The 26,830-nt window shown below is 44.3% G+C and overlaps 1 protein-coding gene across 4 annotated transcripts; it reads right to left on the reverse strand.

Annotated features, from left to right (window-relative positions):
* Positions 1-12: 12 nt before the first annotated feature.
* Positions 13-25,273, reverse strand: LOC123931084 (caspase recruitment domain-containing protein 8-like). Of its 4 annotated transcripts, none has more exons than XM_045987820.1 (13): positions 25,211-25,273; positions 20,596-20,702; positions 19,254-19,382; positions 17,705-17,857; positions 13,341-13,397; positions 13,036-13,091; positions 10,955-11,105; positions 10,167-10,396; positions 9,834-10,096; positions 8,291-8,416; positions 7,832-7,973; positions 6,247-6,291; positions 13-113 (listed from the first exon to the last, which is right to left on the reverse strand). In XM_045987820.1, the coding sequence occupies exons 2-13, from the start codon at positions 20,637-20,639 to the stop codon at positions 109-111; spliced, it is 1,401 nt and encodes a 466-aa protein (XP_045843776.1). In that variant the 5' UTR covers positions 20,640-20,702; positions 25,211-25,273; the 3' UTR covers positions 13-108. The 4 variants fall into 4 exon arrangements, with proteins under 4 accessions (XP_045843776.1, XP_045843773.1, XP_045843774.1 ...); XM_045987817.1 differs by lacking the exon at positions 13-113 and adding an exon at positions 839-1,119; XM_045987819.1 differs by lacking the exon at positions 13-113 and adding an exon at positions 4,144-5,151.
* Positions 25,274-26,830: the final 1,557 nt, after the last annotated feature.

Consider the following 26,830-nt stretch of genomic DNA (forward strand, 5'->3'; position numbering starts at 1 on the left):
CAGAATGTGCCCGTTCCTGGTATGAGCCTTTATACCAGAGGCCAAAGGTTTTCTGCCAACACTGGCATTTGCTTCCACTCCTGAGCTCTATTCCATCAAGGGACTTCATCATTCTAGTAGAAATAGCAATGGATAAAATGTTAAAGACACAGCATATTAAAAAAAAATCAAAATTTGTGAATGTTATGAATGTCCTCAACAGGGAGTGTTTTTTAAGCCTTTCTAGATTTCACTGTGAGCAGGTAACAGCTCAGATGTAATGTTCACTGGAATTGCTTCTCCTCAGGAGACTTGGTCTCCCTGGGCCCCATGAATCATAACCACACCTGGCCTTGCCTTCCTCTGCCCAGATTTCCAAGAAATGGGTCAATGGGTGAACTGGGAATTGTTTAAAAATCCAGCTTAAAAAATATTTAGTATGAATATTCCTACTCTCTTGAGATATTGTTGAGGGGAAGATATGAGGATAAAGAAATAGGTATCTGCCTACTTACACAACAGTCCTCAGTAAAACCTGTGTGATGGCTAGGTGTTACTGACCACTTTTGTCTTGGACACTGAAATCAATGATCACATATCCATCTATCCATTTTCATTCTTTTTTTCTTTAAGATTGATTTAATTTATTTGAGAGAGAGAGTAGGAGGAGAGGCAGAAGGAGAGGATCTCAAGCAAACTCCGAGCTGAGTGCAGAACCCAACATAAGGCTCAATCTCATGACCCCGAGATCGTGAACTGAGTTGAAATCAAGAATCAGACGTTTAAACAACTGAGCCACCCAAGCACGCCTGTTTATCCATTTTCAGTCCAGAACATTGGATTCTCTCTTTCTGAGTATCAGCCTGAGTCACTGTTATAAACTCTGCTGCCTGAGGTACGACATCAGGTAAGGATCTCTTTGCCAAAGGCTTCTGAAGAATATCTCCAGGGCCTGGGGCCCTTTCTTCTCCACCATCCTCAGCAGGGTCTCATTCTTCCTCTGCCGTGTCGGCAATTGCTGCACCAGTTCCTTCTCTTCCTCGGTGAAGACCTCACTGTCCTGAAGATCATCTAGTACTCCGTTCAGGTCCCCCAGCCTGGCCTGCAAGTGCCGGTGGTGCTCCTTCATAAAGGCCTCAGCTGGACACAAGAAAGAGTTGCAGACTCAGAAAAGGACAGATCATTTAAGGCATTCAGGACCTATGCCCAGCTTAATACCATCTATCAATTTCTCTTTCTTTCTTTCTTTCTTTGGCTCCAGGGCCAATATAGATCTCAACATGGGGCTTGAACCCATGACCCCGAGTCAAGAGCTGATCTGAGATCAAGAGTCAGATGCTTAACTGACTGAGCCACCCAGGCACTCCTTAAAGACATATTCTGTGTGGAGATGTTGCTCATTGTGTTTTGCATGTTGCCCAGATCTTACACACACAGAGCCTATGCAGTCCTGTCCCAAAGAACTCAGGATATGCAGTCTGTTCTCAGGGTCTATGAACTTAGGGAAATTCAACGATCCCTCTTCTTCAATCCCATCCCCTCCATCTAAGCTTTGAGCACCTCCTCTTCATTACTTTCTGGTTTTCACTGGAACCCTAAAGACAGCTCTATCTTGTTCTACATTCATCGATTCATCCTTCTAACAATCTTCAAGTTCATACATTGGTACGCATGATACCAGAGGTCCAGGTGCAGTAGACTAGCTTCCTACCCTCAAGAGTCTTCTGATAAACTGGGTAGAAAGGGATTTAGCTGGCTAAGTACAACACAGAAGGACCAGAAGCACTGGAGAGAAGGTATTTCATGGTGCCTGCATATAATACCTGTGTGACCTTGGCAGATTGGCTTTTGGATTTTTTTTTTTTTGAGAGAGGGACAAAATGAGCATGAGCTGGGGGAGAAAGGCAGAGGGAGAGAGAGAGAGAGATTTAAGTCGGATCCATGCCCAGGGCAGAGCCTGATGTGGGGCTCACAACCCTGAGATCATGACCTGAGCCAAAATCAAGAGCTGGATGCTTGTGGGGAGGAACAAGATGGTGGAGTAAGAGACTAAATATCATCAGGTCCCAGGAGTTCAGCTAGATAGTTACCAAAACACCTACGAACTCAAAAGGAGATCAAAGAGGAGAGAAGCAGCAATTCTAGGAATAGAAAATCGACCACTTTCTGAAAGGTAGGACATGTGGAGAAGTGAATCCAAAGAGAAGAGAAGAGACAGGGGAGTGGGTTTGGGGTGCTGATTCCCTGCAAGCAGTAGAGCAGTGGAGCATGAAATTGGACTTTTAGAAGTCTGTTCCCCTGAGGGTCATCGCCCCAGAGGCTAAGTGGGGGGTGGAGCCCTCGAAGGGACAGTGTGGTCTAGGACCCACGGAGTCACAGAAAGACCAGGGTTATCTGAGTGTGACAGAGTCCCCAGTATCAGATCAGGGAAGTTGCAACAGAGATGGAGCCAAGGAGGGACTTTCAGCTTGGGGTTACCTTAAACCATGGTCCACAGCACAGTCGAACCACTGCTCTTCAAGCAGGGACCCCATAAGTGGCAGATCTGGGGACACCCCTCCTTCTTCCTCTGGGAGGAGTGGCATGGGACACGGCAGGAATCTGCTGGGTTTGGAGACTCCAAACAGGGCCGGGCGCCAGAGATAGAAATGTTTGGTCACAAAACAGGTGAGCTCAGAGTGCAGCTGGAGGCTAGGGAGACGGGAGTGATTGACTGCTTTTCTCCAAGGGTGCACTGAGTGGGGCCCGAGCTCTCTGCTCCTCTGGCGGGAGACTGGGAGGCCGCTATTTTCATTCCCGTCCTCCAAAGCAGTATAGAAAGCATTCAGGGAACAAAAGCTCCAAGCACAAACCTTAGCAGATTGCTTAGCCTGGCCACTGCCAAGGGCGGTGCAATGCCACGTCTGGCAAAGACATTTGAGAATCATGGCAACCGGCCCCTCCCCCAGAAGATCAGCAAGAACATCCAGCCAAAACCAAGTTCACCGATGACTGAGAACTGAGAAATGACACACGGAGATCACTGAGCTAGGGGAAAGCAACACATAGAATTCACGACTTTTTTTCCCATGATTCTTTAGTCTTTCAAGGTTAAATTTTTTAAATTATAATTTTTTCTTATTCTATTTTTTAAATTTTTCCTTTCCTATTTTAACATTTTTTTAACCATTTTATCTTATCAATACCTTTTTAAAAATCTTTTTAAATTTTCATTGGTATAGTCATGTTCTATCCCTTCATTGTATTTAACCTTATTTTGAGTATACATATAGGTTTTTCTTTCTTTAAAATTTTGGGATACAATTTCTTCTAATAGATCAAAATATAACCTACATCTAGCACATGGCTTTTTTTTATAGCAGCAAAGTCCACAATAGCCAAATTATGGAAAGAACCCAGATGTCCATCAACGGATGAATGAATAAAGAAGATGTGGTTCATACATACAATGGAATACTATGCAGCCATCAAAAAGCCCCAAATCTTGCCATTTGCAATGATGTGGATAGAACTAGAGGGTATTGTGTTAAGCGAAATAAGTCAGTCAGAGAAAGACAATTATCATATGCTCTCTCTGATATGAGGAATTTGAGAGGCAAGGTGGGGGGTTATGGGGTCCAGAGAGTGGAAAAAATGAAACAAGATGGGACTGGGAGGAAGACAAACCGTAAGAGACTCTTAATCTCAGGAAACAAACTAAGGGTTGCTCGGGGGTGGGGGGAGGGATAGAGTGGCTGGGTTATGGCTGTTGGGGAGTGTATGTGCTATGGTGAATGTTGTGAATTGTGTAAGACTGATGATTCACGGACCTGTACCCAAAAGCAAATAACATACATGTTAATTAAAAAAAAAAAAGAGTTGGATACTTAACCCACTGAGTCACCCAGATGCCCAAAAACATGATTGCTTTCTATGTACAACTCATGCCTCTAGAACTTTTGTTCTAAACACAGTAGCTCAGATCATCAATGCCATATGCCGCCATAACAAAATAGCTTAATTTAATGACACAATTTCTGTGAAGTCTTGGTGTTTCTATTGAAAAGTCATTGGAGGGGCACCTGGATGGCTCGGTCATCAGGTGTCTGCCTTCAGTTCAGGTCATGATCCCAGCCTCCTGGGATTGGGCCTGGCATTGGGCTCCCTGCTCAGCAGGAAGCCTGCTTCTCCCTCTCCCACTCCCCCTGCTTGTATTCCTTTTCTCTCCCTCTGTCTGTCTGTCTCTCTCTCTCTCTCTGTCAAATAAAATCTTAAAAAAAAAAAAGAAAAAAGTCAAGTCATTGGAAGTGTTCATTCAGTGACTCCTCAATTTGAATGAATAAAGTTCTTCTCACAGAAAGATTCTCAACTTAACCTATTCTTGCTGCCTCCACTGTTCTCACCCCACCCATTTCTTTAGCAGTCTCTATTCAATCTTCTTCAATGGACGTAAACTTCACTTTTGTCCTCTCTCCAGGGTGTACTCTGAAACTTTTCAACTCCCCCAAGTTTAATCGGAGCTACCCATCTTATCCTCTCATAATTCCCTCTAATTTTCCTTTGGAACATGTATCACTACTGTATTTTGATAACTGGGAAATCAGCTTCATTGTTTTCACCTGCTGGAATAGAAACCCCATGAGTGCGGGGTGTGTGTCTGTCTCAGGCTACGTTCCATACAGGACTGCTACCATTGCCATGTTCATTCTGATGCTCCTCCATGCCTCTCTGGGGAAGCCAGCCAAAGTGCATTGACAGGACTAGACAGAAGTGGTGACTATAATGCACACCTATACGTACCCTGAATATTTGCCATGCAACAGGCATTCGATAAGCTGCATTTGTCACCATGATCATTTGTATCACCATAATTCCATAGGAGAAAAATGCAACCAGAGCCCTTGGCTCAGAAAAGAGGGGATGACTAGACTTTCAAGCAAAGTCTTCACAGAAGAGTTAGTATCAGAAGAGGATTTCGAGGAGTAGGATTCTGGTATTAAATACAAGATGCCACCAGGCCAAAAGGCAAAGAGGGGGAGAGAGATGTCAGGCTTCACAGTGCATGCTGGCCAGAAGGAAGATCTGACGCAAGACGTAGGCTGGCAGCAGCTTCTGAAGGGTGTTCTTGAGAGAGCAAACGAGGGTGGGTTTCATCCTTCTGACACCAGGTGGCAGATAGCTGTGGCTCAAGAGCTTGTAAAAGAGGAAGGGTAGAGACGTCTTCTTGGTGCTACACACTCACCACCTACATAAATCCTTTCAATTTCCTTTGTGAAATCCTCTTTACCTCATTCTTAACTGTATCTGTGGTTGGGTTTGAACCCAACTGCAACTCCAGGTGTGGGCTCTGATTTTCTGCAGCTCATCTGCCTCTCTGGGCCCCCTGACCATAACACCAGCTGGCCAGGAAGTGGGTTTGTGCCATTTCAAGCCAGTGTGGCACCTGAGGAGTGAGAGGGATCAGGGGATGTTCCCTTTCTCCTCCTGGATGATCTGTTTTGAGATAGGAGGCCTGTCACTTTTACTGTGTGGAGACTGACAATCAGAGCCAACAGCACAGAAGGCAGAATGCAGTCCTCTGAATCTTGACTTTTATTTATTTTTTTATTTTCCAAAGGCTTTATTTCTTTCTTTATTTTTAGTAATCTCTACTCCAAGGTGGGGCTTGAGCTCACAACTACCTAAGCTCAAGAGTCACATGTTATTCTGACTGAGCCAGCCAGGCGCTCCTTGGCTCCTTACTTTGCATAATTTCTTTCTCTGCTACCTATCAATTCCAGTAGCCTTAACCATTTCCCAGCTAATCCCTGTTCTCAATTTTCACAACAGCCTCCTAACCCAACTCCCACTTCCTGTCCATTCCCCACCCACAGCCGTCCACACTGTTCAGAACAGTGAGTGCATTGCTACCCACCTTTCCTAAGTCCCCCTTTGCCTTCAGCCTAAGGACCAAAAGAGTTCAGCCATCACCCTTCTGCTTTCAACTTCTGTTTCTTGCCTGCCTCTGGTCTCATGTGTCCTCCATCCCTGTAAAGTTTCATCTCCAGCCATATCGAACTACTTTCACTGAGAGTTCATCAGATACAAGATATTTTCCCCAATAAGACGCTGTTGCATGCTCAGAGTCTGCATATTAAACCCTCCCATGAATTTGCTCAAGTGGCTCAGACTCCTTCTTTGTGTCTGACAGCACTCAGTCTCTGTAACTGAAGAGAAGGTAGGATCCCTCACTGAGCCACATCACACCCCTCAAAACCTCCTGACGTTTGGTGTGGACACTGCACTCACCTGAGAGGGGAGTAGGCGATGCTGCAGCACAATGCAGGAGCTCCACTAGGAAAGAAGGAAAAATTGGAAAATGAACCATTTACCTTATTTAGTTTTTTTAAATTAATTTATTTTTTCAGCAAAACAGTATTCATTGTTTTTGCACAACACCCAGTGCTCCATGCAATACGTGCCCTCCGTACTACCCACCACCTGGTTCCCCCAACCTCCCACCCTCGCCCCTTCAAAAACCCTCAGGTTGTTTTTCAGAGTCCATAGTCTCTCATGGTTCGCCTCCCCTTCCAATTTCCCTCAACTTCCTTCTCCTCTCCATCTCCCAATGTCCTCCATGTCATTTGTCATGCTCCACAAATAAGTGAAACCATATGATACTTGACTCTCTCTGCTTGACTTATTTCACTCAGCATAATCACTTCCAGTCCCGTCCATGTTGCTACAAAAGTTGGGTATTCATCCTTTCTTTCTTTCTTTTTTTTATAAACATATAATGTATTTTTATCCCCAGGGGTACAGGTCTGTGAATCACCAGGTTTACACACTTCACAGCACTCACGATAGCACATACCCTCCCCAATGTCCATAACCCCCTCCCCCTCTCCCATCTTTTTTTTTTTTTAGGTGTTCTTGTTGTTTCTTGTAATCTCTACACCCAACAAGGTGCTCAGACTCACAACTCTGAGATCAAGAGGCACAGGCTCTTCTGACTGAGCCAGCCAGGTGCCCCTGTAGTTTCTCTGGTCTTTGATGCAATGCACCAAAGTAATTTGATCCATTTCCTGGGTTAAGGATCCCACTGGAACATTGATATACCTAATGGAACCCAATTAAGGAGAAGGTCACTCACTGCCCACCAAGGAAATGCATCAGAGGAAGAAACAGTTTTTTTCAATATTCTATTTCTATTTCTAAGCCAATATGTGAGGAAATGTGAAAGCTGCGGTAAAATTATCATACTATTCTACATAAATTTTCCTCCAGGCAAATGTATTTTAGACACGAAATACCATCATAAAGTGAGTACATTTCAACAATAAGTAATGATATTCTTTTAACCCCATAATACTGGGTTTCTGATAGTGCAAAATTTATACGTTGAATACACATAAGTTGGTGGGAGATTTGCCGATTGGAGCCACCATCTGGGAAAATCACTAGAGTCTGTTTACCATGAAGCTTTCCACATGGTCTTACATGTTTGTCCTAAAAGCCCTGCTGTTCTTTGATCAATTCTGTGTCCTTCCTTCAGCAGCTGATTAGTCTCTATGTATGAAAACAGCTATAAAATTGCCCAGGACAGAGAATTAAATTGACTTTCTACTCCTTCTGATTCTTATGATTAGTATGTCTGTTCGCTGCCGCCTGCGTATGAGAGGGTCCAGTTCTGCATAGCAACAGCCATCCCTATCCCAGGCAAACCTGACCAGTGTCTACGCTTCTGTTTCAACTCAACATTGAGTCTAAGCTGGCAGTAGATTCATTTTCTTCTCTGCGATGGGACCATAAACAGACACTTCACTACAACCCAGAAAAGAGGTGCATAATTTGTTTTCATCCCCCCAAATTTAAACCTCATATTTTTACCTACCTGGCTTCACCAAAGTACGCCAGACCAAAGTCTTGTGTCTTTTTTCGGTAACTTCAAGTATGATTGGTTCCTCCATCTTCCCAGCAAAGACTTTAGAGAACACCTGGATTTCTCCAGGACTCCTGTAGGATAATTTCAACTCCTAGAAGAAGCACAGCACTTGACGTAAAGTATCAGGGGGTTGAGGGGATAGAAAGGCCTGTTTGAATGCAGTGAACTGGTCACTGAAATATCAGCCATCAGGGAAAAACAAAGGGAGAATGGCCAACAATCTTTTAAATTTACAATTTTAGGAATTAGTATTATTCCACGGAAGGAAAGGTAGCCCAGCTCCTATCAGGATATGGTTTGGAGAATAATCACCTGAGCTACTAACCCTTCCCTGGTCTTCCTTTTTTTAAAAAAGACAAAATATTTTGAAACCTGAGTGAAATTTGAGTTCATTCAAATTCTACTGACCTCGGGCATTATTTCCAGGTGAGCAGAACCGGACACAATATAACGGGAACCAAAATTCAGGGGTTCCACAGGGGGTGAGGTCTGCAGACGCAGGCCATGAAACTTAGTTTCTTCAACATCTATTGCCTGAGGAAGAAGCAGCAGAAGCAAATCAGGGAGCAAAGCTAAAAGTAAACATATGCCGCTGGACTTGAGGAATTTTTTTTAAGATTTTATTTTTAAGTAATCTCTGTACACAATGTGGGGAGCAAACTCACAACTCTGAGATCCAGAGCTGAATGTTCCTCCAGCCGCCCCAGCTTGGTGCACCAGAGACATGTGTTAATAAAATTCTCCTGCTGGTTATCTCAGAGCTAGGGATTTCTTTCATTTTTGTTTGTTTGTTTGTTTTTTCCTTGGCAGGGCAGAATGGGCAGAGGAAGATGGAGAGAATGTCTTTAGCAGGCTCCAAACTCAGCACAAAGCCCAGCTCTGGGCTCCATCTCAAGACCCTGAGATCATGACCTGAGCCAAAATCAAAGGTCACACACTTAACCAACTGAGCTACCAATCACTCAGCCCACAAAGGTTTCTTTTTATTACAAATCTCTGTAGAGTTTGATTTTTCTTTGTATAATGTGGCAGGGATGGCCTGAGTGTTCCTCAAATCCGGGGACAAAGAGGCTTCCTCCTTGTGCCTCGGCAGAGGACCATTGCTGTCTGCAGCTGCACCTATGAGGGACGAGGGCAGAGACGACTTCCCTCCATCGCAAGGCTCCTGCTCCATGAGGTGACTGCCGCCTGCCCACCAGCAAGCAATACAGCAGTGACGTCACCCCAGAGAGACCCAGAAGCAGAACAGAAGAGACCTCAGAGCTCTCTGAGGATCCACCCATGATACAGAATAGAACTCAAACAACAAAATAATAATAACATTCGACAAGTCTCAGCTACAGCTCAATACACACTTTCTGGAATTAACAAGCAAGAATTGCTGTCAAAAACAATTACAGTAGATGCTCTCATCAGTCCGATTAGTAAATACTCTTGGTGGGTAGCAATCAGGTCGGGGCAGGAAGGGGAAAGAGAAGCTGGTGATGTCCACTTCTCCATCTCCATCTCCATGATGCACACATGGTGTGTTCACTGCAAACATGAGGGAGCGATACATTTATCTGCATATTTGATTCATGTTAAAAGAAATCCATAGATCCACTTAAAGGAAGGGTGTCCAATGCTGAAACATGAGTTTCATGTGAGCAAAAACGATGCTCGGTCAGTTAAGCATCTACCTTCCGCTCAGGTCATGATCCCAGGGTCCTGGATGGAGTCTTCCATCCACTTCCTTGCTAAGCAGGGAGCCGGCTTCTCCCTCTGCCTGACACTCCCCCTTCTTGTGCTCTCTCTATATATATATCTCTCTCAGTCTCTCTTTCTCTCTCACTCTCTCTCTCCTGCAAATAAACAAAATCTTAAAAAAGAAAGAATAAAAGAAACAGAAGCACAAGGTCCAAGGTTGTAAGTGGATGGGTAATTCTCACTTCTCCAAATCTGCCAACCTTACCTTTGTTAGCAAGGCGTCACTGGGGATAAGGTACAGGTGAAATTTAGTATCTTCAGGGTAGGAGTGATAATAGAGCAGTGCCGTGGAAGTGATGGGGACTGAAACACCAGTCCCACTAGCCAATCTCAGCAGGATCCCCATCAGAGAGAAGCTGGGGTTTTCTAGGACGGCATAGAAAGGCTCCACTCGGGCTGGCGGTTCTAGGACCATCCCTTCATCCTTAAAATGGGCAACGTGGAACCAAGACATATCGACCTCATTTGCTGTAGGACAATGACAAAGGCCATCAGACAAGTTCCCCACCAGCCCCACAGTCCCCTCTCCCCTCCTTACCTGGCAGGGAGATGATGTGAGGGAGGTGGATTTCAGCAATGACCCCCTCAGGTTCCACGGAGATATCAAACAGTGGGCCTGCCACCATCCACTGCTCCTCGTGCTGTAACTTCGGGTCCAGGTTCTGACTCCAAGAATCAAATGCTATCCTCACGGTCACCGCTGCTGTTACCAAGAATCCAAGGCGTGTCGCTGGCCACATATAGAAGCCAGCCATGGGGAAGTGGACGCTGAAAGGAGCCAGAGTGATAGTCATGCTGGGAGAAGACCAGGACTTTGATTTTTCTTTTTTAGATTTTATTTATGTATTTCAGAGAGAGTGAGTGAGAGATCCTTAGCTGGGGGAACAGCAGAGGGAGAGGGAGAAGCTGAGCAGGGAGCCTGAACTGGGGCTTGACCCAGGACCTCAGGATCATGACCTTAGCCAAAGACTGACCATAATCGACTGAGCCACACAGGCTCCCTGGATCTTTAATTAAAGAACAAAAGTGCAGAGGGATGTGGTGTTTGTGGTGGAGCAAAGTTCAAGACCCTTCTGTGGCTTTCACCACATTAGAAAACTCTGGCGAGTTAATGACACTCTGAGGGCCCCATTTTCTCTGTATTCTACATGTATTGAAATTAAAACACCAACTCAGTGCATAGGATCAGAGAATCCTGACAAAATTTCCAATGTCGAAGGGATGAATCGCATACCTTATCATGTATGCGTACGTGTAAGTATCACACAGCACAGACTTCCTTTATGGGAGAATTGTATCGAAACAATCAGCATCTTCAATTCTTACCTGTATCTGTTTGCACTCTCATCAATCAACTCAATATCCACATTTCCTTCAGGTCCCAGAAACTGATAACTATGATAAGCTGGTCCAACCCCAAAAGAGAGTTTAGGAGCCTCGAGGGGCACTAGTGTCTTCTCTTCCAACCAAGTCTCTTCTGAAAAATACACATTGTACGTGTCAGATGTGGATTTGCTGGAAAAGGCATGGCCTAAAGGTGTTCTGGATTTTGAATTCCACGTGTGCTGTTGGGAATCCAGATATCCGAGAGACGAGTATGGAGGGAGAACAAGGGGCTTTGGTCTTGGAATCCAGACAAAGAAAGGCACACGAATGTTCTTGGTCACTACTGAAACTGAACCCCCAAACTTAAGAAGGAAGCGAGGCTGGATGGCTTTGTTGGGGGCAGTATTCACCTCGGGCAGGAAGCACCGCAACTAAATTTCTACATGGTCCCAAGCAGCAGCTAACACCTGATGCTGGCGGGGGAACGCAAGTCCATAAAAGGAGCAAGCATGAAAGCTTAAGAAGGAAAATCACATCTGTTCACCCTAGTGTTCACCACCATCCAACCCAAGGCACCGCAGACCATCCCCTGGTTCCCCCAGCGTTTCCACCACCCAGCTGGGGGAGCCTTCCCAGCAGCACTTAGAGACCTTCTACGCATGCGCTGCCGGATACCATCCTCTCCGCTCAGACTCTGGGTGAGGATGATTTGCGTAGAACAAATATCTGTACCCTGGATGATAGAAGTCTCTGGAATACTGTGCTCGGAGAAAATTGGTTTATCAAGAATTACATATGATGGAATCTCATTTGGCAGAGAGTAGGGATTTTGGATAGGGAAAAGGAAAACTCTCAGACGGTTACCTAAACACTCTGAGCCTTTTTTTCCTCCCATGTCAGATAGACTAATGCTACCCACACCTTATAGAACTGCTCTGAATCTTGGTACTAGTTGTGTGGCACCTCCAGAAGGGTGACACCATCGGTATCAACTGTTCATGTGAACACAGATGAGCTTCCCCCAACCTGGTGGCTGGTAAGCACAGGAGCTGAGCTGAGCATCAGGACACAGTGCCCTGCTCTCCAGAATCTCACATGACTTTCAAACTACTTCACACCAAGTGGGACACTTTCCAACCATGAGCACTTAGAAGTGGAGCGTGTAATGACAGGATCTAGGACAGTCAAGTCGGGTAAATTTTTCCAACCCAGTGAGCATCGGGCTATCGGGCTGGTATAGTGCTGAATTTGAAGATGGAGCATGTAAGAAAGTCCTAATGCTGAAATGAGGTCATAAGAAAGAACTCTTAATCCAATAGGACTGATGTCCTAGTGTCCATATATGAAGAGGAAGAGACACTAGATATCTCTCTCTCTCTCTCTGGATACACAGAGGAAAGGCCATTTAGGAACCCAGGGAGAAAGTGACCATGTACAAGCCAGGACAAGAGCCTTCAGCAGAGACCAAATCTCCCAGCACCTTGATCTGAGACTTCTAGCCTCCAGAATGATGAGAAAATTAACTTCTTTTGTTTAAGTCCCTTCATCTGGGGTATCTTGTTATGGCAGCCCTAGGACTCTCATACAGTAGGAATGTCTTCCAGCCCAAAGCCTGTCAGAGTACAAATGTCACAAAGGATCAAGACCCTTAAGCACACATTGTTTATATTTTGAAGTCTTAGCATGGATTAGGGTAAAAGAAAACAAGCCCCTTTTAATTAACCCAAACACAATCCGATGCTGTCACACCACACCTGGAAGATTTCTCTCCTCTAAGTTTGCTTTATTTGTCTTGACATAGAGTCTAGACGATGCATTCATAGAATTCCTTGGATAACAAAAAGGGAATATGTAAAATGTCCCAATAGAGTGTTTAGAATATGGAATATATTCCAGACATTTTATCCACGATGACAAGTACTTCGTATTCCCATTTAAGTTGTAGGGAGGATGGGGTTTAGAGCTAAGAAAAAATTGCTTTTGATTGTTACTACCCCAAAGACTTCTCCCCATAAAAACACAGGACATTTTCCATCAGCCCACTACATACCCCTGGCTTCATCTCTATATTAAACAATTACCTGATTCTTGTGTCTGTGAAGATTCCTGGTCTTCTGATTTGCTACTCCCTGGGACACTTGCATTTCAAAAATAAAGAAAATATTAGAAATCAGTTCAGAAGGGATGACTGACTGGCTCAGTCATTGGAACATGTGGCTCTTGATCTTGGGATCATGAGTTTGAGCCCCATTTTGGGTGTAGAAATTACTTAAAAATAAAATCTCAAAAAAGTAATCAGTTCACCTAAATAAATAAATAAATAGAGGGGATGTGATTACAAGCTAGAAGCCACTAGCCAGGAAGGGCCATTTAAACTTTCAATTACCTTCTTTGTAATGAGGTTACCACCAGAGCACGATTGGGATGAAAACCACCACTCGACCTAAACCAAAACGGGAAAGGAAAGGATTCACATCAATGTCGTCATCATTGGACAGGTAGATTCAGGCAAGTCTATCACTACTGGTCATCTGATCTATAAATGTGATGGAATCGACAAGAGAACTATCGAAAAATTTGAGAAGGGGGCTGCTGAGATGGGAAAGGGCTCCTTCAAGTATGCCTGGTTCTGAAAACTGAAAGCTGAACATGAATGTAGTTTCACCACTGATATCTCCCTGTGGAAATTCAAGACCAGCAAGTGTTATGTGACCACCGTTGATGCTCCAGGACACAGAGACTTTATCAAAAATGTAATTACAGGCACATCTTAGGCTGACTGTGCTGTCTTGATTGTTGCTGGTGGTGTTGGTGAATTTGAAGCAGGTATTTCCAGGAATGGGCAGACCCATGAGCATGGCTTAAACATTCTTAAACATAACACCTTCTGGCTTAAACACTGGGTGTAAAACAACTAATTATTGGTGTTAACAAAATGGATTCCACTGAGCTACTCTATAGCCAGAAGAGATACGAGGAAATCATTAAGGAAGTCAGCAACTACGTTAAGAAAATTGGCTACAACCCCAACACAGTAGGATTTGCGCCAGTTTCTGGTTGGAATGGTGACAACATGCCGGAGCCAAGTGTTAACATGCCTTGGTTCAAGGGATGGAAGGTCACCCATAAAGATGGGAATGCCAGTGGAAGCACGCTGCCTGAAGCTCTAGCTTGCATTCTGCCACCAACTTGTCCAGCTGACAAGCCCTTGAGTCTGCCTCTCCAGGACGTCTATAAAATTGGTGGTATTGGTACTGTGCCTGTGGGCCAAGTGGTCACTGGTGTTCTCAAACCTGGCACGGTGGCCACCTTTGCTCCAGTCAATGTTACAACTAAAGTCAAGCTTGTTGAAATGCATCATGAAGCTTTGAGTAAGGCTCTTCCTGGGGACAATGTGGGCTTCAATGTCAAGAATGTATCTGTCAAAGATGTTCGTCGTGGCGATGTGGCTGGTGACAGCAAAAATGACCCACCCATGGAAGCAGCTGGCTTCATGGCTCAGGTGATTATCCTCAACCATCCAGGCCCATCAGTTCTGGATATGCACCTGTGCTGGATTGTCACACAGCTCACACTGCTTGCAAGTTTGCCAAGCTGAAGGAGAAGATAGATCATCATTCTGGAAAAAAACTGGAAGATGGTCCCAAGTTCTTGAAATCTGGTGATACTGCCATTGTTGGTATGGTTCTTGGCAAACCTATGCATGTTGAGAGCTTCTCTGATTATCCTCCTCTGGGCTGTTTTGCTGTTCATGCATGAGACCAATGGTTGTTGTGAGTGTCATCAAAGCAGTGGACAAGAAGGCAGCCGGAGCTAGCAAGGTCACCAAGTCTTCCCAGAAAGCTCAGAAAGCTAAATGAAGGGTCACCTGGGTGACTGAGGTATTAGGCATCTGCCTTCAGCTCAGGTCATGATCCCAGGGTCCTGAGATCAAGCCCCGCATCAAGCTCCCTACTCTGAAGGAAGCCTGCTTCTCCCTCTCTGACTCCCCCTGCTTGTGTTCCCTCTCTTGCTGTGTCTCTCTCTGTCAAATAAACAAATAAAAATCTTTTAAAAAAAGAAAGCGGGCGCCTGGGTGGCTCAGTGGGTTAAGCCTCTACCTTCGGCTCAGGTCATGATCTCAGGGTCCTGGGATTGAGTCCTGCATCGGGCTCTCTGCTCAGCAGGGAGCCTGCTTCCCCCTCTCTCTCTACCTGCCTCTCTGCCTACTTGTGATCACTGTCTGGCAAATAAATAAATAAAACATTTAAATAAATAAATAAATAAAAGCTACATATTATCTCCAATACCTGCCTCCCCTGTCTTAATCAGTGGTGGAAGAAATGTCTTAGAACTGTTTGTGTCAGTTGGCCATTTAAGTTTAATAGTAAAAGACTGGTTAATGATAACAAGGCATTGTAAAATCTTCAGAAGGAAAGGAGAATGTTTTGTGGACCATTTTTTTTTTTTGTCTGTGTGGCAGTTGTAAGTTATTAGTGTTTTTTTTTAAGATTTTATTCATTTATTTGACAGTCAGAGATCACAAGTAGGCAGAGAGGCAGGCAGAGAGAGAGGGGGGGAAGCAGGCTCCCTGCTGAGCAGAGAGCCCGATGCGGGACTCAATCCCAGGACCCTGAGATCATGACCTGAGCCAAAAGCAGAGGCTTAACCCACTGAGCCACCCAGGTGCTCCAAGTTACTAGTTTTTAAAACCAGTACCTTTTAATGGAGACAACTTGACCAATAATCTGTCACAGGATTTTGAGACACATTAAAACAAAAGTTTAATGAGAAATAAGTAAATAAATAAGCTTTCATTTAAATTAAATTAATTTTCAGTTCCTCAGCTGTAGTATTCACTTTTCAAGTGCTTCATACCTACCTGTGGCAAATGGCTACCATATTGGCTGATGCAGAAGAGAACATTTCCATCATCCCAGAAAGTTCTACTGGACAGTCCATCAGACTCTCAAAAAAGAGAGAACTTAGACAAAGTGAGGTTTCTTAACCAGATATATGAAGAGTAGAACCAAGGGGACCTCACAGACCAAATGTGGCTTGGCCATTCTATGTCTTCTCCTATTACACCAGTGTCCAAAGTGGTCACATTTCACTTCTTTTGCTTAAGTTGCCCTGACTGGGCACGTGTCGCTTCAGCTGGTGGTAGTGCAAGGAGCAGAGGCAGCAGGGAACTGGGCTCCCATCTGGGTTTGGGAGATGACTGCTGGGATTTCTGAATCTGGTGGCATTGTGGTCAAGGAGATCTGAGGGGCTATACCTGAGGGCAAGTTAGATGCATGCCACCCGTCCTGAGTCCTTTACGGTACAGTCTGTTCACTACCAACAGCGTGCACTGAGTATATTTGCCCGAAGTTGCTAAATGCAGACAGTGCTTAGAGAAAAATGTTCCAAATGAGTTTGTAAAACTTACTGCAGAAAATTCGCAGAAACAAGAAGCTGGACTTAGTGAGGGTCAAGGCAGAGGAGGGGAAGAGGAAGAGAAGAAAAAGCAGAAGAGAGGTGGAAGGGGACATATAAAGTAAAAAAGGAAGACAATGCCACAAAATGTTAGGATTGCCAAAATTCCCAGAGTGGAAAAAGAACTACGTAACAGGAGTGTGTGGCCTTGTGACTCTCAAAATTGATCTTAAAGAAGCTCAGAGTGGGGCACCTGGGTGGCTCAGTCAGTTGCCTGTCTGACTCAATTTCAGCTCAGGTCATGATCTCAGGGTTGTGAGATGGAACCCTGAGTCCAGCTCCATGATCATCTCGGAGTCTGCGTGAGATTCTCTCTCTCCCTGTGCCCCTCACCCACTTATTCTCTCTCTCTCTCTCTCTCTGTATCACACACACACACACACACACACACACACACACACACACAAATAAATAAAAGCTAAAAAAAAATTTTAAAACGAAACAGATTTTTTTTTCTTTTTCCTCAAAGATTCTCCTGTGGTGCCTCAGTTAAGGAGAGGATGGAATCATCATTTTGGGAGGCGATTACAGATGACATACTTATGCCATTCAGGAAAAATGAACAGAGGTAGTTGATGGTGGCCTTGAAGAACTTGAAGCAAAGAAGTGACTTTTGGAAAATTTGTCTATATTTCATGGTCAGAACCGAGAGTTGATATGGCCAAAAGGAAAGAGGGCTTTAAAAAAAATACATATTTAGGGTGCCTGGGTGGCTCAGTGGGTTAAGCTGCCACCTTTGGCTCAGGTCATGATCTCAGGGTCCTGAGATCGAGCCCTGCATCGGGCTCCCTGCTCAGTGGGAGCCTGCTTCCTCCTCTCTCTCTCTGCTTGCCTCTCTGCCTACTTGTGATCTCTGTCTGTCAAATAAATAAATAAAATCTTTAAAAAAAAGAAAAGAAAAAAACACTCTCCCCTTCCTCTGAACATTTTCCAGCACGCCACTTCAGGACGCACCCCCCCCCACCCCATCCTTCCTCCTCATCAGCAGTCAGTTTCCCAGGCACTGAGCTGGTTACTTGCGTTCATTCCCAGCTCAGCCAATGACACAGTGATCTTTGCGTCAGTTGCTGCCTTTCTGTGTGCAGCTTCTCAAGATGCCTTCCTGAAGGAAGAGGTAGTTGGCCTCATTCAGAAATTTCTGGGTTTGCTGGTAAGACAGGATAAGCTCTTTTCATTCTCCCCCTGATTCCTGTATCAATGACCCAAATCCCCTGATTCTCTTGTGCCCCTGTGATATTGAGGAATGGAATCCAATACTACCATCAGCTTTCCCCAGGGAATCATTCCCCTTACTTGGAAAAAACTCCCTCCCAAGACGGAAGTCCAGGAGGGATGAGCAGTTTTGGCTCTCCTGTTAACAGTTCTTCAGATTCTGAGGAAGGACAAACCCGGGAGCTGATGTTTGACGTCTTAAAAGTACTGCTTAGAGATTCTTCACAATATCCACTGGAAAACAGAAGGGAAGTTGTGTTAGGAATACAGTGTGGTGGCAGTCTGGTGACAGGACAGTCACTGTAGCATGACTTCATGTTCATTAAAAGCCCTAGACCCCATGCTTCGTCTTTAGGGAAACCTTCTCTCAAACTGCCATGACTCCATCTCACCCTCATTATAACGGATTCAGCTGTGTCTCTGTGTCCCACTCCACATTGCTCTCTCCATCCCGGGGAAGCAGAACTCAGTCGATTCTCAACACCTAGAACCTGCTGTAAGGTATTGTTTCCTAATAGGCTATTGACCTAGAAGACCTTGTTGAGAATTTTTGGGAAAAGGGAAGATTCCTAGCTTATATTCTGCCCTCACCCTTCATTGGTTCCCAAGAGAATGGGACCCTATTGTGATTAAAATTCCAGGACATCAGTGACATTGTGTATGTGCTATAAGGACCCCCGTAGTACTAATGTTCTTCTCTGCCTCCTGCCTCCACATGGTGAGGGACACATGAGGATGCTACGAGGAAAGGAAACTATGGATATCAGGCTTGTGTTCTTCTTCCACTGGGGATCCTCATCCAGATATGGAACTGGAAAGCCCTAAGCTAGGTGCTTTCTTCTTCATGCTTGAGAGCTGGTCTCTGCTCTCCCTTGGCTGATGAGATCAAGACTGGTGTTAGGAACCAGAGAGTGTCCTTTGGGCCAATACCTGCACTGGGTAACATGATAGCTACTACCCCCGTGAACCTATTTAAATTTACTTTTTAAGTAATTAAATTCGGAAATCAGCTCCTCACTTGAACTAGCCCTATTGCAAGTGCCCAAACATGACAAATGGCCAGTTTCCATATTAAAAAAACCCCGGACATGAAATATATCTGTCATGGCAAGAATGTTATTGATAACTCTGACCTTGATCACCTATTACAGTCCAGCTGACTAGACACAGGCATTGAGTATCTCCCATCAGCTCAACCAAATAATGTGGGTCTTTGAGAAAGGGTGGGTAGACAAAGCAAGACTGAGGAATTCTTGTGTTCATCAGCAGCATTTTCTAGCCCGTCAAATATCACCTTGATCAAAATCTGTATCGGAGTGAATAGTACTGAGTCAAGTCAATTTCCTGATCCTGACAATGACTACTAATATAAAAGGTGTTACCAATAGGGGAAGCTGGGTTGAGTGTACATTTTTGTCACTTCTGTATTTTTTTGCTACTTCCCATGAGTCTTAAACTATCTCAAAATAAAAAGTTATAATGATGAAAAAGAAAGAAGAAATATGCTGGTTTTATGCAAATAATCTAAATGTCTTTGCTTTTCATGAATCTCTAAGAGACAGAGGGACAAGAGACAGAGGAACAAGATCCAAAATCTTCCATTTTTCCCTACTGATTATATGTCCCTTACCTGTCAGAGTGTGGAACTCTCAGGCTATGAGAAGAGCAAGGGAGCAGGGCTGTCCATCCTGGACTTGACTTGTAGTTGAGATCTTTGGCCCCCTCCTCTGTGCTTCCAAAGCAGTAGCAACCGCACAGCCTGGGAAGACACAAGGGAGTTGTAATTTGATTGTGTTCAAGGAACTTGGTGGTGGGACGATCTCTTCGCTGTGGTGGAGAGGAAGTCGCACAAATTGGATGTTCCATCCTCAGAGAGGCATTCTCTGATGTCTGCCCCGGTATCCACTCACTTTGCAGTGTTAACCCTTCCTCTGTCCCTGCGCAGCAGACAGTGATGTCCTCCCGGGGGACATGCCTCAGTGAATTCTCAGCCCTTCATGCCCATCACATCTGTATGTAATACCTGCAAAGACCAGCTACAGACCCATACATAACTTGTATAACGATATCGCTTACTAGTAACGTAGGGGGTGTGAGAAGTCCCTGACTCTTGTGCCATCCTTCACTGGTCCTAAACAGGAGGGAACGTTTATAAAGTTGCATAACGCTGGATGAATTATACTTTCCCTGAAGCAATAGCTCTTTATTTAGTTTGAGTACGGAGACCAAAAAGACAAGAATCCACAGGCTGGCAAAGCCATTTCTTAGAACTTACATTCAGGTCAAAATTGTGGCTTCACTCTCTAGGTTAAATATCAGTTTTCCAACTTTTAAATAAGGATATAACACAAAATTAATCATATAAGGTTAATATTACTTAGTACCCAAGCTAGAAAACATTATGTTCCCAGAGAAAATAACTCACTTCAATGATCCTCCTTATTCCCTGGCCTGTGGGGATTCTACACACGCCATTGTAGCTGAATCTTTGGTCCGATTCACTTACTGCAAGTTCTAAGACAACGCAAAAACGTGCATGAGTTGGTCACAGATGAGACATGAGACTCTGAAAGCGATGTTGCTGGGGAGGAGCAAAAGCACTCATGGATAGAGCTTAGTGGGCTTGCCTGGTGCCATGGGGTGGTCAAAAGCATGGCCATGGCGTCGGGGAAAGAGCTGGAGGAACATCCATAGACTTGCTTGTGCTCAGGTATGAAGTTGTGTGGTCAGAATCAAGGTTATATTACCCCATGATGGAGAGAAGAAGTCTAAGTAATACATCTGGGTGCCCAGGAAGGTGTTTCCCTTCTGGAATGATGAGATTGTGTGAATAAGTAAAACTGTGAGCAGAGCCTTTATTTAAAGGAAAAAAATAACAATAATAAAGGCCACAGAACTCAGAATTTTGTGCAGCAATAATGAGATACAGAGGAATCAAAGCCATCAAGAGCCCTCAAAGGGTAGATACGTACCTTCTCCATGTCAGACAGCATCTCTGGGATCTGTCAGAGGACATCTCCTGGATCTCTTCCTTAAATGTATCTTTTCCCGTTTATCAGCTGGCGTGTTTATCTCCCTGCTACATTAACCCAGTGAAAAGAAAAAGAAAATTGTATCCAAGTAAGTTGGAAGAACTTACAGATAAATGTTAGCCATTATATCTCCACACAATAACCAAAAATTTTTATTGTCTATTCAATAGAAATACATCAGTTGAGGTGTTTCCAGTAATGCTAGGCACTTGGGGGAGAGACCCAGAAAAGATTATGAAGTTGAAACATATTTTATTTTATTTTATATAAAACTCTCTATGTGCAAATACAAGAGATACATAAATAACTCCCAGATCAGAGACGTGGTATCACCAAGATGGCGCTGGAGGAGACTCAGCCTCCGTCCCCCTGGTGAAAATCAACAAATACACAGCTATCCACAAACAAAACCAGCTCTGGGAGACATCTGGAATCCACAGAAGAATTTGCAGCAACACAGTGGGACCAAAAAACTGGAGGAAAAAGCCACATAAAATGGGAAGGAAGAAGAGTTTCATTTTGCACACACCACCTTGCAACTTTGTTATGGAGAGGGCTTTGTTCCTTAAACCTCACGAACTAATCTCTGCTAGCTTCAGAACTGTCCTCTGCAACCCCCACACCTCTCTCAGCCGTCAGAGAATGGAGGAGAGTCAGGGCCTTGCTCTGGATGAGGCTTTGGCTCAAGGGAATGTTGGGGCTGCTTTGATCTTTCATCCAGACCATTAAACTTTCTCCGCATCCGCAATAAGGGTGTTTCTCTTGCTTGCCATCCATGTGTTCATGGAATAGCACTTTTCATTTCCTTTGGGAACTTTCCATTGAATTCACAACATAGATAACTGGAGCAGGAGGCCTGACTTTGGGCTATGTCAGCTTTCTTCATGCCTTCCCCAGTATCATCACTTCTAGCTTTCAATTTAAAGTAAAAGACGTAAGTGACTCTTCCTTTCACTTGAACAGAGAGGCCATTGTTGGAGTATTAATGAGCCCAATTTTGACATTGTTGTGTCTCAAACATGAGGGAGGCCCAAGACAAGGGAGAGAAATGGGGAGAGGCAGGCCAGTGGAGCAGTCAGGACACACACAACATGTGCTGATTAAGCTCTCGGTCTTTTAAGGGCAAGGTTCATCACAACAGCAATGTTGCAGGATTGCAGGGTTCTTGTCCCCCAGGGTCAAAGAATGACACTCAAGGACCCAAAAGGGTGAAGTGAAGGAAAAGTTCATTAAGTGAAGGTGAGAACAGAAAGGAAAGAAAAATCTCTCTAGAGTGAGACGCCCAAAGGGTTGCCACCCAGGGTTTTTAGGGCCGGTCTTTTGTTGAAAACTTGATTAGGAAGTTTTTGGCCTTTTTGGTTAAGTTCATCTGGCACCTGGGAGGAATCATTTAGAGTCCTGCTGGGTAAACATTCTGTTTTGCTTATTTTATGTCCTACCAAAAGTCCTGGGAATCCCACCAAAGAAGCAGCTGAAACTATTGCGTCAATTACTCTGAAGTTTACCTCAAGTTGTCTAGCTTAGGCAAACAACTTTTAAAGACAATCAGAACTAGATTTAGCATCTGTAAAAGTGGGTTATTGAAACATAATTTCCTCTATAATAACCCTCATTTTTAGAGATAGCCAAATCAAGACCAATTTGTTGGCAAAACAAGTCCAATTTTAATAAACTTGTTTTAATTATTTACATAAGTTCAGCAAGAAGAGCAATTGGCCATACAGAGCTTTTAAAATTTGCGTTGCTGGAAGTTTCTCCAAGAAATCTCTAGGTTGAAGTCTTAGTAGTATCTCCAGGCCAGAAACCAAGCCAAGCGCTTACCACCAGGCATGTTGGCAATACCTGCGGATTTGGGTTCCTCTTTATGAGGTCCCCAAAGTATCCTGAGATTCATGCACCTGCCAGGAAGTGACATTCTTTACCCACCTGGGGAGGCTGCTGGGAACCTGTAAGCAGGGTATCAGGCCAACGGTTCCAAGGGGCTTTATGACTCCATGTTTCATAAAGTCAACCTCAGTTCCTTAAAGCTCTCTGGTTCTATCTGAGTCTGTGCATGTCTTTCTCAAATACAACATTCCAGTCAAAGCCTTGGCAAAACAACCCATGTTTCCAATGATGTCCTATTCCTAGGAAACCAGATTCTTACTGAACTTATGCAAATGACTATGATTGCCAAGGAAGAAAGAATACTTATTGAGACCTTTTGAATTTCAGAGGGTTCATGTAGAGAGAAAAGTTAACTACTTCAGTTTCTTGACAAACGCATACATTTCTGGAGTTATGGTTTTCTTAAGAGAAAGTTTTTTTAATCTGGAAGACTAAACATTAGAGAACCTGCAATGTTTTAAACAAGAGTCACAAAACTATAATCATTTTCTTAGTTCATTTAGTCCCATGTTACTAATTCCTGTTCAGGTTTTTTTTTTTAAGATTTTAGTTATTTGTTTGACACAGAGAGAGAGAGCACAAACAGGGGGAGCAGCAGGCAGAGGGGGAGAGAGAAGCAGACTCCCCACTGAGCAGGGAGCCCCGATCCAGGGCTCCATACCAGGACCCTGGGATCATGACCCAAGATGAAAGCAGATTCTTAACCGACTGAGCCACCCAGGCACCCCCAGTTTATTTTTTTAAGATTTTATTATTTATTTGAGATAGAGAGAGCAATGATGTGGAAGGGGCAGAGGTGGAGGAGGAAGCAGGCTCCCCACTGAACAAGGAGCCCATGAAGGTCTCCGTCCCATAACCCTGGGATCATGACCTGAGCCAGAGACAGACACTTAACCAACAGAGCCACCCAGGTGCCCTGGACATATAACATTTTTTTTATTAAAAATTTTATTTATTTATTTGACAGAGATCACAAGTAGGCAGAGAGGCAGGCAGAGAGAAATGGAGAAGCAGGCTCCCTGCTGAGCAGAGAGCCCGATTCAGGACTCGATCCCAGGACCCTGGGATCATGCATGACCTGAGCGGAAGGCAGAGGCTTTAACCCACTGAGCCACCCAGGCGCCCTGGACATATAACATTTTAGTAATTACAATGTTAAGTGATGACCTTATTACCAAAACACACTAAAACTTTAGGAATTGCATATCATCTCCAGAATAGTTAGATTTATCCAGACAACATAACCTAAGGTTTATTATTTGTATGCTGGTGTTTTCCAGGTGACTTAAGATGCCAAATTAACAAGCCTAATTGGCCAAAAAGACTTCATTTATAATTTAAATCTTGGGGAAATTTGTTTAAAAACCTCAGAAAGTTATAAAGCACAAGCCTAAGTAGGATTACAGATATTACAAGACCCAAAACTTAATTATTTATTTGACCAAATGACAATGTTTCCAAAGGTAAATATGTAGGGCCATATAGCTGTTAGCAGAATTTAGCTCCTTTATTTTTTTTAAAGATTATATTTATTTATTCGACAGAGAGAGAGATCACAAGTAGGCAGAGAGGCAGGCAGAGAGAGAGGAGGAAGCAGGTTCCCCACTGAGCAGAGAGCGGAATTCGATCCCAGAACCCTGAGATCATGACCTCAGCCGAAGGCAGAGGCTTTAACCCACTGAGCCACCCAGGCTCCAAAAGTTAGCTCCTTTAATATAGAAGTTTTAACTAAATAATCAAAGACCTGAAAAGACAAAATAGAGAAACTGATTTTCCTGGGCAGATAAAAAACAACTTTGTTTACAAGAGTAGACCAACGATTTAGGAAAACTTCATCTTTTGAAGAGAAAGAAAGCAGAATTTCAATCTTCTCCCAGTGTACCTTTAAAATCCACTTATTGGGGGGCGCCTGGGTGGCTCAGTGGGTTAAGCCTCTGCCTTCAGCTCAGGTCATGATCTCAGGGTCCTGGGATCGAGCCCCACATCAGGCTTTCTGCTCGGCAGGGAGCCTGCTTCCCCCTCTCCGTCTGCCTCTCTGCCTACTTGTGATCTCTCCCTGTCAAATAAATAAATAAATAAAATCTTTAAAAAAAAATAAAATCCACTTATTTCAGGACATCCGGGTGGCTCAGCCTGCTTCTCCCTCTGCCTGCTGCTCCCCCTGCTCGTGCTCTCTTTCCCTCCGACAAATAAATAAAATCTAAAAAAGTAAAAAATAAAATAAAATAAAATCCATTCATTTCGATCTGACTCCATCCTACTACATACGAATTTTTTTCCCGGGACACCTGGGTGGCTCAGTAAGTTAAGTGTCTGCCTCCAGCTCAGATCATGATCCGAGGGTTTTGGCATCGAGTCCCGTATTGAATCCCACATCAGGCTCCCTGCTCGACAAAGAGCCTGCTTCTCCCTCTGCCTGCTGCTCCCCCTGCTCGCGCTCTCTCTGGGTCAAATAAATAAATAAAATCTTTAAAAACTAAACAAAACCATGAGCCCATTTGACCTTCGGTAAATCTTGGTAGAATAAAAGTTTCACGTTTAATGTTGGAAACTTTCAAGCCATGTTTATCTTAATTAAACCAACACACTAACATTACTTAAAACACCAAATTATATTCCACCTGAATTCTTTTTTAGAAGCCCATCAGTTTCTTTTGTCGATTTTTACCTGAGACGCTGGTGGGGAAATCTGAAGTCAACGGTGTCCGGAAGGCCAGTGGCACGCAAGATGGTGCAGAAACAGGAAGAGGAGGGGGAGGAGACAAAAGACGAAGAGTGCTGCCAGAAGGCAGAAAAAGAAGGTTTCCGGTCCTAAAACCTGTCAGCCCAGACAGATGAGCAGATGCAGAATTGTGGACATTCATTTCTCCTCCAAAGTGGAATCAGGAGTCTGTGTCAGGCCAGAGAAGACAGCGAATGGCCCAAAACAGAGGGAGTTTCAGCAGCTGCTTGGGAGTGTTCCATAAAGCCCTAAGGTAGACTAACCAGAGGCAGTGGGTTCCGGTGGGAGTCACTGCGCTGGAAACGAGGGTTAAGCAAGTGTAGCTATTACTAGGAACAATGAAAGAGAGAGAGTCGGCGTCTCCTTTGCTCCGGCGGGCCTGGGTTTATTCTGAGGAGGTCTACTTGGATCATGATCACCCAGCATGTCAGGAGGGAATTTACTGGCTGAACTCATTTGAGGGAACACATTTTTTTTTTAGATTTTTAAAATTTATTTGACAGAGAGAGAGCAGGAGAGCACAGGCAGGAGGAGTGGGCGAAGCAGCCCCCCCCCAATGAGGAGAGAGCCTCAATCCCTCCCCCCCGCCACCCCACGCAATGAGCAGAGAGACCTCAATCCGCAGACCCTGGGACCCTGACCTGAGTGGAAGGCAGATGCTAAACCTACTGAGCCACCCAGGCCCCCCAGATAAACTCACTGAGCGAGAGGCCCTCAGCTCAGGGTCCTAGTGTAAAGCAATGAAGGTACCCCAGGTCCATTTCCCTCTGTCTTGGTAGATCCCACTGGGGCCATGAAGTGTTACAGGAGCTCTGACCTTTTGTAAATTTTGCAGTCCAAATGGTTTCCGGTGGGTTAAAAGGCACCCCAAGGAAGAGCCCTTGGGAACTGGAGAAGAGAAGTCCCATTACCAAAAAAAATCCTTTTGTGACCCCTGAGAGGTTATGTTAGAGGTTCCCGGTGTCAAAGTGACCCGAGACATCCCCTGAACGCAATCACTGTGATCACCGCCACTATTAAAGGCCCCATAGGAGGGATGCTAGTGTCCCCCGCCCAACACACCCCCGGCTGCCCCACTGCTTCCTCTCCTCCCTGCTCACACTCTCTCTCTTGCCCGCTGTCTCTCAAATAAGTAAATAAAATCTTTTAAAAAAAAGAAAAGAAAAGAAAAAACACAAGTGTCCACACAAAAAGATTCTTTTTAAGTTTATTTATTTAAGTAATCTCTGTACCCAACATGGGGCTCAAACTCACAACTGTTTCTCTGACTGAGCCAGGTGGGTGCCCCAGAAAAGATTGATTCATTAGTGATTATGGAAACGCCCATGAAAACCATCATGAGATAACATTCTCACCCACGATAGCGATGAAAAGAAGAAAATAGGACAAAACCAAGGGTCAATGAAGGCGTAAAGCAATAGAGACTCAAACTGGTCGTGAGCGGATTTTGAAGAAAACACAACCACTTTGGAGGATAATTTGGCTACATCTAGAAAAAAAAAAAAAGATTCAAGCATTGAATTTGTTTGAATCAGCAACCCGATTCCCAGGATCTCATATGTGCAC

This window comes from Meles meles, chromosome 19 (genome assembly GCF_922984935.1).
Source record: "Meles meles chromosome 19, mMelMel3.1 paternal haplotype, whole genome shotgun sequence".
Taxonomy (NCBI): Eukaryota; Metazoa; Chordata; class Mammalia; order Carnivora; family Mustelidae; genus Meles; species Meles meles.

What these genes read in the sequence shown, in the direction of transcription:
- LOC123931084 (XM_045987817.1), bottom strand. Translation starts at nt 20,639, where the DNA reads ATGTCCTCTGACAGATCCCAGAGATGCTGTCTGACATGGAGAAG. An exon ending in AGAGTTCCACACTCTGACAG is followed by an intron (nt 17,858 to 19,253) that starts GTAAGGGACATA and finishes TCTGTTTTCCAG; the next exon opens with TGGATATTGTGAAGAATCTC. An exon ending in TGGGAGGGAGTTTTTTCCAA is followed by an intron (nt 13,398 to 17,704) that starts GTAAGGGGAATG and finishes GTTTTGGTTTAG; the next exon opens with GTCGAGTGGTGGTTTTCATC.